Source organism: Vespula vulgaris, chromosome 15 (genome assembly GCF_905475345.1).
Source record: "Vespula vulgaris chromosome 15, iyVesVulg1.1, whole genome shotgun sequence".
Classification (NCBI taxonomy): Eukaryota; Metazoa; Arthropoda; class Insecta; order Hymenoptera; family Vespidae; genus Vespula; species Vespula vulgaris.
Genome location: NC_066600.1, coordinates 4,824,406 through 4,837,756, shown reverse-complemented (window position 1 = coordinate 4,837,756; position 13,351 = coordinate 4,824,406). Strand labels below are relative to the sequence as shown.

Genomic DNA, 13,351 nt, shown 5'->3' with positions numbered 1-13,351 from the left:
ATTTACCCCGTTAACTTTCCAACGATTATCAAACGACTTATCCGTCTAACGATGAATAAATTAATTTTATTTGTTAATTTGTATTTCGTAGTACTGAATGATCTTGAATTTTCTTGAAAAAATAAAGATTCCGTTCTTATGGTGAAATCGCATGTTAAGAAGAATTTACAGACTTATTAACAGTGCGATAACATGTTGGTGCGAGACCAGCTCATAGCAGCTTTCCACGAAACACATAGAAAGCGTTCATGACGTTGGTAATTAAAAACAAGCGACGTATATGTTAGACCGTAACGACATCGCCAACTTGCTACGTTGTATTTCAACTCGCATGATATTATATGCTGGTCGTCTTACTTCTTTTGATACCGTACCCATTCCTCCCAAAATGGTATGATGCAGAGATACTTACCTGGCACTTTATGACTCACGTGCGAAAACTTAACACCATGCAATACCGATTTCTCTGATGTTGTAAGAATAACCAAGGTTAACACGAGTGCCGAATTTGTTCATTTTATTCGACTAAAGACTAAAGACTTAATCTTGATCGTTCTCGACGATCTTGATCATATTTATAAAATGTATATGTTTTTAATGATCTGCTAATTAACGTAATAAAGTTTCTTTTAAAATATGATATATTAGATCCAGACAGAAATTAACTTTCAAGAAGGAATTATTTTTGTTAGAAAAACATTCAAAAGATTTTATCAAAATCGGGGAAAGATTGTCAATATTAATGAAGATTATATTATCAAGGGTTATACAAATGTATTCTTTTAAAGAATTGTATATCATATTCATATAATCTAACTTCAAGAACAAATTATTTTTATTGAAAAAAATTCAAAAGATCTTGACAAAATTGAAGAGAAATTATTAATATTAATATAAATTATATTAATGGAAATTGTTTTATTAATTAAATATTAACCAATAAAGTACAAATTCATTATTCTCTATATAAAAAAAAAAAATAAAAAAAAAATAGAAAGAATAAAAGAAAAAGCTAGACCTGACAACTCTGAATTATATTATTAATTATATATATTAAAATAATAGATAATTAGCGAGGAAAATTTTTGTGTTGTTTTTGTGAAAAATTGTTTTTTGATAAAACGATCATCATCCTATTTTAAAAGAGAACATATTTTGCATTAGAATTCTTGGGAGTTATTAATATGTATACGCACGAGCGGAAGTAAAAGTTCCTGACAAAGATAGAAAGTGATAACGGCAGGTCGAAGAAATCGTGGGATAAGAAGGGGATAAGAAGAGAGCTAAAAGAAACGACTTCAAAGCACGTCCTTTTATTTAACTCTTACTTCTACTTCTACCATGTAATAACAAAATTTAAAAGAATTTTAATCAAACATCAACCCAAGTTTTCCATTAAATTACCATCTCCTTCTTATCCTAACTTTAATTATCTTGACAAGATCATTGGAATACATACTAACTTTCAGTTTTTTAAATCGATAACAATCGATAGTATTCTTCAAAAAATTTATAGAAAAAAATTCTTATTAATAACTATCAAATATATTTTTTTGTGGGGCTACGTATGTAATTAATGTTTTAATTAAAAGATATTTTGTTTTTATTTGGTGTGTATATATATATATTATCTTATTTATATAATTACTAACATATATCTAACGGGTATTAAGTTCATATAATTAATATATGAATTTATATATATATATATATATATATATATATATATATAATATATAAATTTTTATACTGTTAAATAAATATTAAATATAAAAGATTTTAATGAAAAATATAATTATATAATATAATATAATATATATATGAATTATATAAATCTAATACACACACACACACACACACAAAACGTTTTTTTTATTAAAACATCGATTACATAGCAAAAGAAATAAATTAAAAAAAAACACAGTTTGATCTGATGCTTTAGAAGTTGAACCTATTCTAGGTTATATTTAATGCGCTGATTTCAAAAATAGCATTGGTTTCATCAAATCAATTCTAGTTTTCGTGATATTTTTGTACATAGATACTTTTATGCAGAAATTACTGTATTGTCCAAAATACACATTTTGTTATCTAAAAATTAAATCTATTCTTGTATAGATATATTTAGGATATTTATTGCAAAAATAAACAATTTGGAGCAGAACAATTTTATGTTTATTATAACTTTTGAGGTACGTGATAATAAATATATACAAACTATAACTGAAGAAACAAAATTGTTGTCACCTTTCCAATCATTGTTTCAAACATACTTAACAAATATATATCTAATACTTCAGAAATACCAAAACATGTATTGGACAATGAAAATTATTCATCGACTATTAACCTATTAGTGTTCTGATTTTTATCTTTTATTATTAGTAATTTGTTATAACTTTATTATTAATTAATTATTCATTTCACCTATTGTTTAATTCAAAAGATATAAAAGAAAAGTAACGAGGAACAGACTAAAAGAAAGTAAGAAAGAAAGAAAAAGAAAACAAGAAAAAAGAAAAGAAAGGAAAGGAAAGGAAAAAAAAAGCATTATTTTCCTATTCCATTCGAACGAAGTGACTATGATAAGGTTTAAGGCCTAACACGTATACGATAGTACTACATATGTATATGCACATTCGTCCTTGGCACGAGAACGCTTATGTGCATTTTCTGAGAAGTACATGGGTCAGAGATAGCGATATCTAGCAACCTACCTGCCTAACCACCCATTATCTTACCCTGTGGCGCAATTACCCAGAGAGAAAGGGTTCACTAACCTTTATTTCAAGGGACACAAGCTTTTACTCAATTTACTTTCGCCATCGTTCTTTGACTCATCTCGATGTCTATCCTTCCTATACGTTATAATAAAACGGGGATCTTTAAAGATTTCACAGGTTGATCATATAAATTAATAGCCGGTTGAATATCTCCTTTGTTACGAAAGGAAAAGCGATAAAGAAAGAAAAACACACACATATATATATTAAAAATGGTTTCATGATCACATATGTCAAATATATTTTTAGATTAGAAAATGAAATACACGATAATTTTGTTAAAGTTACTGAAAATTTCGTCCAAGTACCAAATCTTTTTTTTGCATTTATATGCGAAAAATACCAGATATTTCCTTTTTATTCATTTTTTGGGATTATGCAAGAAATTGTATCATGAATTTCAATTTTAGAAATGTTTATATATTGTTTCTAATATATTGGACTATATTACTTTTTGTTATTTTTTGTTTCTTTTTTGTTTTTTCTTAACCATAAAATAATAAAATAATGTTTCAAATCGTATGTAAAAGAATGTATATTTTTAGAAAAAATATGATTTTATGAATCAATTGTTATGTTTCTATTCATGTTTAATTTCTTGCTACTGTAATATATAGAAATCTTTTAATACACTAGCATTATATAGGACAATATGATTGTATGTCAATGCATGTAATTATCATATTTTAATGTCGAAAAAAAATGTTTGTTTTGCCCAATTTATTGTGACTAATTTTATACAAGTGCGATAGTGTTGCTCCTCGGCACTCAAAGAGATTAATGATTTTTAGTTTTTCTTATGAAACACTGTATTTTTATTTTTTTTAATTAATTAATACATTTTAATCAATTATCGTTAAAAAATTATTAAACACGAGTATAGACTTAAAGTTAATAATTAACAAGATATCAGTATATAGAATATTTTCAAATGTAAACAATCTTAAAATGAAATGAATAAAATTAAGGATATACAAGTACGTTTCCAAATGTTAACAATTTTAAGATGAAATGAAAAAAATGAAAGCATCTAAGACAATCTAATGATAAGACTATTTTATTATAGTTCAAAACAAAAAAGTTTAAATTAATTTATAATAATAATAATAATAATAATAATAATAATAATAATAATAATAATAATAATAATAATAGCAACAATACTAAATAGCTTACTTAATTTAATAAATGTTTAAGCATCTACTATTTTCTTGTATGAACAATCATTATCTTGTAATCTTCTTTGTACATTTTATGCGTCGTTTGATTAACAACGTTTAGAATTTTCACTTCGTAATTTCTTTTCAATTTCAATTTCACAAAGATTAATATCACTGTATTTATCTATATAAAATACTTCATACATTAATATTTCGTTAATTATTAACTTTAAATTTATACTTGATTAATAACTTTTTAAAGATAATTAATTACGAAACATATAATAGAATTAAAAAATAGAGAAAGAGAGAGAGAGAGAGAGAGAGAGAGAGAGAGAGAAAAGGATTAATCCATAAGAAAAATTGAAAATCGTTAAACTTCACATTGGCCGTTTTATTTCGTATTCTTAAAAAATATTTGACATATAAAATCATAGAAATTTTTCTTTTGCGCGTGCGTGTGAAAATTATGTTATATTTCTATAGTTCTTAACAAATATTCAACTAATAATTTGTAATCAATTAGTATCAACAGTTATATTACTTGCTTGATAAGAAGATGACCAACCAAACTCTCAGATCTGCCAATGTCACATAGATTAACGAGATCGATTACGTCAATAAGCCAATTAGAAATTAATTTCCATTATATTGACAGATCAACGCGTGTGTCTGCAAGATGCATCGACGGTTACCAAGCTGTTTCCGACGTGCGTCGTTCTATTTTACAATCAATCAACGAACGAATTATAAACCTCCCCAAACGTCAATCCGTTGTGTTTTCTCTAAGGTGTCTATCTAATCCCTTTCTTTTTTCTTTTCATTGCTACACCATTTTTATAGATAATAAAAATATACATTTTTAGATCATCGAGCTATTAGTGCTTTTAATTTTAAACAAATAAACAAAAATTTGTATCATAAAAATAATTCAACTGTACTTTGATATTATACGTATCATATAACTACGTGATGTTAATGTCTCAGCGCCATTTGTAAAAAAAAAGGAAGAAAAAATAAAAAAAAAATTTGTTTGTACATGTATTCCTTCGTTTATTTTGATTTAATTATTAAATATGAGAACATTGTACTTTTGAAATTTAATAAAGGATTTAAAGAGAATTAAAGCAAAAAATAAAGAAATGTGTATAACCATGAAAGCGTTCTATATATGTAAAAGATGGTTCATTGAACGAATTGATCTCTTTGTGAAAAATAATTGGAAATATTTCGTTATTAATAAATGTATTGTTTTTTTCACTGAAAATGAAATGAATCATTACATATTTACCATTTTCTACAAAAGCATTTTCGTAGCATCGGTGGTTCAGTGGTAGAATGCTCGCCTGCCACGCGGGCGGCCCGGGTTCGATTCCCGGCCGATGCAAAATTATTTTTTATTTATTTTTTTAAAACTAAATAAAATTTATATCAACAATAATTACATACCCTACCATTCTCGTTTAGAAAATAATTAGAGTAAAAATAGTAATAGTTTAAAAAAGAAAAATAAAACTCGATAGAGAGAAGAGGAAATCTATAGTTCTTCAATTTTTCAGAAATAATTCAAGCATGATAATTTTTGTTTAGTTATAATGATCAGAAAAAAATGTAGAATGATGTGTTTCTTAAGAAACTAAAGAAAATTTATATCAATGATAATTACATAACGTACCATCGGCTTTTAGAAAATAATTAGAATAAAAATAATAAGTTATCATACAAAATATAATAATAATAAGAATAATAATAAAAATAAAATAATAACAAAAAAGGGAAAGAAAAAAAATAATAAATCTCAATAGAAGAGTGCTTTGATTTTACGAAAATAATTTAACCATGATATTTTTCTTTGAAGTTATAATAATAGATAAAAAAGGTGCAAAATATTTTTCTATTTTTCTTATAAAACTAAAAATAATTTAGAAAATAATTAGAATAGAAATAGTAGTAGTTTTTATAGAAAATATAAATCATAATTAAAAAAAGAAAAAAAAATAATTACTCAAGCCATGATATTTTTGTTCAAAATTATAATGATAAGGGAAAGCGTTATTTTCTTTGGAACAAGAAAAATTTCAGTAGTAGTAATAGTAGTACTAACAGTAGTAGAAGTAGTAGTAGTAATAGTAATAATAGTAGTAGAAATAGTAATAGTAATAGTAGACGTAGTAATAGTAACAGTAGTAATAGAAGTAGTAATAATGATAGTAATAGTAGAAGTAGACGTAATAATAGTAATAGTGTAGTAGTATTGTAAAATAAACCTGGATCGATATTTCGACGATAATTCATGAGATTCGCGGACAATGTTAGCACCGGTGTTAACGATCATCCCGAGTTAATTAAATTTACGACTCGATATTGAAGGGCTTACGACCGCGTTTACGTAATAAGGCGTTCTCGTAGAAACCACTTTCGGAAGCTTCTCATTAGCTCAGACGTATTTAGTTCTGGCATGAACAGACAAAACGACCAAAACGAGCCGACCGACGAAGTTTCGATGAAAGAGAAGATATCGTAGTTGAAAGCTATAGAGATTCCTGTAAATTTTCGAGTTAACACATAGAATTTAACCGAATATCGCGATTTATGATACCGTGAATGTGTGCGCGCGCGCACCAGTTACAGCTTTTCGTTCAGATTACAAGAACGAACGAACAAACGAACCCAGGGTGCAGCATCGACCCACAAGCCCCATAAAGTCCTCTACCGACTACCATCCTTGTTCTTTTGATCGAGCTTCGATCAATGCGTTCGCCTATTCTCTCCATTCATTTTTTTCCTCCAATCGAACATGATCATATATATAATTAATGAACAGAACATTAAGCGTCATTCTCGATTAAACGATGTTTCCGTTTGAACGAATAAATTTTCACATTTTATGTTGATCTCTTCAAATCCAAATGAAAATTTATTGACGCTGGAATTATTACGAAAACGAATGATTTGAAAAACGAAGAAGACATTGCAAATGGTCTTGCAAAATAAAATGATATATCATATACATTGTTTCTAAATAGGATACATGTATATGATATTATTTATAAATTGGTGAATAAGTTTTAAAAAATAAAAAAAAATAATAAAAATAAAAAGGAGAGTAAAAATAGAAAAAAAAAAAACTACTCACCATCTGTCGGCCTTTTTGCGGTACCAAATCCTGCAGTTGGTCGACGCCATCCTCGCCAATTGTTACAAAGGGATTCGGTTTCACTGCTCCAACTACAAAGCGAATCCTCTTCGAAATGATCGGAATCCTCGAATGAGAAACGATCGACGTACTCCCAATCCAAAATTTGTCCACCTTGTGCGGGTTGATCGACCGCGGGTTGTACACCGGGATTTCCCGCGGACGACGTAGTACCACCATTAGGATTTCCATTTGATTGGGACGTAGGATTATTTCCAGTTGATGATCCGTTGGCCATGGTAGTACCACCGGCACCGTTCGCATTACCTCCATTCCCATGATTCGCGTTTGTTTGATTTCCATTTCCGTTGTTGTTACTTGTCGTTGATCCTCCAGGACATCCAATGACATCTCCAGTTCCGGTACCACCACCACCACCAGCAGCAGTAGTAGCAGCAGCACCACTACCACCACCACCACCACCACCAGCACCAGCACCACCACCACCACCACCACCACCACCACCACCACCACCACTACCAGCAGTAGCAGCACCACCGGTACCACGTCCTGTGGAGGGACCGGAACCACTTCCAGAAGCTCCGTTTCCTCCTCCTCCTCCTCCTCTTCCGCCTCTTCTTCCACCGCTACCACCACCTCCGCCAGCACCCACCGGCACCGGAGATCGAGCCAGATTGCCCGCCAGTTTTAATTCTGGTACGAATCGGCAGACGCGACACTACGAGCGCGCTTCCGATACGATACCTTATTACGATCACCACTACTACCACGGATGACGACAACAACAGTGACAACGAGCACCAATACCACAACAACAACCACCTCCTCCACTGTCCCCTCTTTCTCGTCTCTCTTCCGTTCTTTTTCTTCTTCTTCTTCTTCCTCTTCTTCTTCCTTTTTTTTTTCCTCGACGACCACCACCACCACCACCTCCTCCGCCGCCACCTCCTCCGCCTCCACCTCCGCCTCCTCCTCCTCTTCCTCGTCTTCGTCCACCTTCTCCGCCAGCCTTTAACAACTTCTTCCTCCGCCACCGGCGACGCTCCTCCTCCTTCTCTCAGTCACCTCCACGTTTCTTCAGTCTCCAAAAATCAAGGAACTCTGAACCTTCCTTAATCCTCTCGTATAGTTTAACGCTTATTAACATGAAGCAGTTTGCCGCGTCCTTCTTCGTTCGTTCACTCCCTCTCTATGTTTCTTTTTCCCCTCTCTTTCTCTCTCTCTCTCTCTCTCTCTCTCTCTCTCTCTCTCTCTCTCTCTCTCTCTTCCTCTCTCTTTCTCGTTTTCTGTTATTCCAAAAGGACACAAACAATCTCAACGTATACGTTTGCACGTGTATTACCTTTTCTTACGCTAATTATGAAATAATTTCGATTTATACAAAATATGTCTTTCAAACTGTCAATCGCGTTTACATTTTCATTCCGTTTACATAACAACAATAAGAATTCTTATATTCTGATAAGAAATTAAAAAATATAATACATTATATTTTGTTTACGTTGAAAGTCCTTAAACGGCGCACCGAACGTGACACAAAACAATACACAAGATAATCGCAGTCTGAAAAACACTATTCCACATACGTAACTTCTTTTTTCTCTTTCTTCTTCTCCTCTATGATATGCTTTTTCTACGAAAAAACAAAAGAAAAAAATGCTTTCATCTTAAAATTTCAAATTATCATCCATTCGGTATTTCTTTCGTATTAGATTTCAATTTCGAATTAGGCCTTCTTGCGAGCTAAAATTCTTTTGAATTGGATTCATGCATGCACTATGCATGCATGTACGTTTGTATGTATGTATGCATGTATGTATGTATATACATACTTTGTGTACGCAAAATAGGTTCAAGTACGATCATGTGCAAAGTTTAAATAGATCTTAGACTCTCCTATCTCAAACTTCACACTTCACCCCTCATCTCTCATCCCCGATGAAAGTAATTACGTAAATGGTTACCAATTTCGAAAATGAACCATGTGATCCCCCATGTTTTTACTGTCCATCTACATGTTCTAACGACGAAACCGTCCCTTCCCTTCCTCTTTCCCATAAAATCCTCGAAATTCTCGAATAATTTCACGGCAAATTTGACAAACACCTTAAGGAAATATCATTTCGACGAATATTTATTTGTTGTACTCGTATGCACGAAAGTGTAAGAAAGAAATGAAATTTTGTGGTGAACTGGAGGGGATTGAAGAGTGAAGAAGGGGGAAGGGGGTGAGAAGATAGTAGCAGCAAAGTGAACATTTCCATTTTTATCTCCAATAAGTACCCATTCGTGAACGGTTTGGCCGAAAAACTTGAATACGAGGCTTAAAAACTGTTGTAATATCGATTTCAGTTTTTAAAACGAAGTTCATGAAGAATCTTTAGTCCAAATAACCGCAGTTTTCAACTATTATCTGTTCCGATTACGACTCCTATTTCGGTTTTTAATCTCTCTTATCGGTTTCTAAAAACAAAAAACCGGTTCTAGAATCGATTTTTCTTTCGATTTTTTCGTAATCGATATAATTAATGTATATATGTCAACTGCGAATTATCATCGTACATTTAGATAATTTTTTTACAATATCATTATAAAAAAATGGAAAAACATTTATAGATAATTTGTTTTTATAATTCATTTTTCTATAATTCATGTTTATTATGTATTTTTATATTTCGTTTTTTACATTAACTACGATATAAAATATAAGAAATATTTCAAACAAAAGATCTTAATAAACTTCGATTTATTAACTTCCTATCATAAATAATATGTGTGTGTGTCGTATTTAGCAGATTAGTGCGGACCATATTTACTAGTTTTATTTACTTCAATGATTTATTGTAAAAATTAATGATACGTATAAATTTTTTTCTATAATGATTTTGTAACAAAAAAAAAAATACACATATGGAGTAATCCGCAGTTGCAATATATGAATTGGCGATATTAATTAAGAAAAAATCGAAACAGAATTCTAGAACCGATTATTTTAGAGCCGATATAAAATTGAAAAAAAAACTCTTGTGAAACCGATATCAGAAGAGAAATAGAAATCATAACAGATAACGAGTTGGAAATTTCTCAGTTATTCATAAAAATTATTCAAAATCAAGACTCTTCATAACTATTTTAATCAGAACCTTTATATTACAGTTTCAAACGATTATTTTCAAAATCGTTTCAAGTTTTTGTTTGAATAACTAACACAATCAGTGGGATCAAAATGATTGATCTAAAAGCGCGGAAAACTCGAATCCCGGCCCAGAAGATTTAAATATTATCCCAAAGATCCTTCAATATTTTTGTGAGATTCTTTATGAATAGAATAATTTCAATACAAGCACAGTATTGATATATATATATATAGCTTGATTATTTCGTGTAAGAAAGTAAATCTTAAAGAAATTTAATTGAATCCATCAAAATTTTCTCGAATATATATATATATATATATATATATATATATATATACACATGTATAAATGTTAACTAATATGCATTACAAGCACGTATTATATACACATGATGTACTTACTGACGTAAATCAACGTGTGTGTGTGTGTGTGTATATAATATAAATCGACATACGATATCGATCATGTATATATAGTAATATATATATATTACTACATATATATATATACACATATATATTAACCAGATACGTACAAGTCGACATATTTTTAGTCACCAACTGACAAAATATAAACTTAGTCGAGTTTTTAAATAATATGATGTCGACAACTTTGAAAAATAGATATCGATATAGCATGAATACCGAAACGAGAATATCGATTCTTTCTACGATTTTGTTTCAGAATGTAGTGAGTTATATGTGGATTTCGTCGAATTTTTATGTAATATGACGTCAATAATAATTTTGAAAAAATATATATATCGATACAGCCTGAATATCGAAACAAGAGTATATCGATTCTTTCTATGATTTTATGTTTTAGGTTGTAATGACAAACAATAATAAAACGAATATTTTTACCTATATAACAAAATCCTCTTATAGCTGCTTTCCGAATATAAAGATTTATGATGATACCACGAAACTAATCCTCTAGAAACTTCGAAATAAGTCACTATAGTTTGAAAACGAAAATATTATTCTGACAGATCGAATCGTAAGCGCGGGCAGAACTTCGAGCTCACGTGCAATATAAAATGGCAGCAAGCTTGTTCTCTGTAAATACGCGTATCGACTTTTTCCTGTCTTTCCCTCCCTCTCACTCACTCACTCACTCTTTCTCCCTCTCTCTCTATCTCTCTTTCTCTCTTTATCTTTCGTTGCCGCGCGCGTTTTCTCTTTCTCTCTTTCTTTCTCTTTGTTTTCAATGTACTTCACCGAGTCCGTAGAAGGGAGAAAAAAAAGAACATATCCACGATTTTCAGTTTCTACGAATAACAAAGAGATCGATCTAAATCTTTACGATCGATTAAAAATCAAACGAATTACACGCGTGTAACTATGTTTAATAATGCCAATCATATAAATAAATAAATAATTTAGAGCTTGTATTGAAATACATACATATCATGATGTCAACTTTCTATGAAGAACGAAGATCATTGAACACAAAGTCGTTGATACAGAAAAAGAAAAAAAAAAAGAAAAAGAAAAAGTGCGAGAATTTGCACGTGTCAAGATGCTCGGATGACTGACAATAAGTTTTAAGCTGACTCACTCAGTTTTATTTTTCTTTTCCTTGTTTCTTTTGTTTCTTATTTTTTACTACACAACTTGCTAAAAAAAAAATGTGAAGAATTCGTCATTGGAAAGAAGAAAAAGATCAAAACAAGACAAAACAAAGCAAAGAGGAATCAAAAAAAAAAAAGAAGAATAAAAGGAACAGAAAGAAAGAAAATAATGTTGAAATGAAGAAAAATAAAAGAAAGTAAATAAATAAAAAAATCCTTCAAGATTGAAAAAAATTGAAAGTAAAAAATTAATGAAAATAAGCGATGTTGTCAGCGTTATAAATATATATATATACATATACACACATATATACACACGTATGTATGTATGTATGTATGTATGTATATAACTTGTAATTTATTTATTTATTTACTTATTTATTATTTTGGCTTCTTAGGAAAACACGAGAAAGAAACGAGAAATTATAATATCACGTAGCAAGTCCGAGAAGAAACGGAACACAAAGACCTTGGCGGGTCGACAGACCCGCGTCAAGAACGTGCGACGACCCCGACCCCGTGCAGGAGAGAGCAACCCCTCTCTCTCTTTCACTCACTCTTCTTACGCTTCTTAGTATACGAACGCACGACCAACTACAGGAGATACAAACGCGCGTTACACACTCGACCTATCTCACCGTATGAATTGTCTAAATCCTTTTTACTCAGGTTCGCATTGGAGCCCGCCGATATATATCCACCCCTAACCTATTCACTCAGCAACATCAAAAATAGCCCTGATGACAATCGTTTTTAATGATTTTTTTCTCTCTCTACCTATCTCTCTTTCTCTCTACTTCTTATATCCTCCCCTTTTCTATATCACCATCCACACCACCAATGGCTACTACTGTACTACACTACTAACTTACTGCTGCATTTATCTCTCACTACTACTACTATTATACTACTACTACACTAGACTCTACTATTGCTCTACTACTACTTTACTACTTACTACACTACTGCTACTCTACACTATTACTCCTACTACTCACTACTACTCACACTACTACACTACTACTACACTACTACTACACTACACTACTCTACTGCCACCACCCCACCACAGCTAGCTGCAATAGCAGCAGCAGCAGCAGCAGCAGCAGCGATAGCAGAAGTGGTGTTCACCTTCACCAATTTCACCACCATTAACATTGGTATAGCTATGTTTGTTTTTTTTTAATAATTATGTCACTACCACCAACGTTAACAATAACAATAACAAAAGCACTGGCAATTGTAGCTCCACTGTCAAATAATGGAAGAGCGGCACGAATTTCAGGTACACGGTATCATGCATACCATGCATACATACGTACATACGTACATACATATATATATATGTATATAGATATATATATACATACATAAACAGAATAAACGCGCACTCGACACTACTGAACAAGACAGCTGAGCCTCCGTGGCCCTAGCAGTTTTATGTAAGAGACCGCTTCTCTCACACCGTGAATACAGGATAATTTGTTTGCGAGTTAGCTCGACGGCCGAATATCTTAGCCCGCTAGAAGCCTTTCTAATCT

At 31.1% G+C, this 13,351-nt stretch overlaps 1 protein-coding gene and 1 non-coding gene across 5 annotated transcripts in view; one reads left to right on the top strand and one right to left on the bottom strand.

Annotated features, from left to right (window-relative positions):
- Positions 1-7,377, bottom strand: part of LOC127069528 (zinc finger SWIM domain-containing protein 8 homolog) — a 52,698-nt gene extending 45,321 nt beyond the window's left edge. For all 4 annotated transcript variants that reach the window (XM_051006637.1, XM_051006638.1, XM_051006639.1 and 1 more), the window contains exon 1: positions 7,080-7,377. In XM_051006637.1, coding sequence (XP_050862594.1) covers positions 7,080-7,377 — 298 coding nt within the window. The remainder of the gene's footprint in view (positions 1-7,079) is intronic.
- Trnag-gcc (transfer RNA glycine (anticodon GCC)) lies at positions 5,260-5,330 on the top strand. The gene has a single exon. It is a non-coding gene; the product is annotated as a tRNA-Gly (tRNA).
- Positions 7,378-13,351: the final 5,974 nt, after the last annotated feature.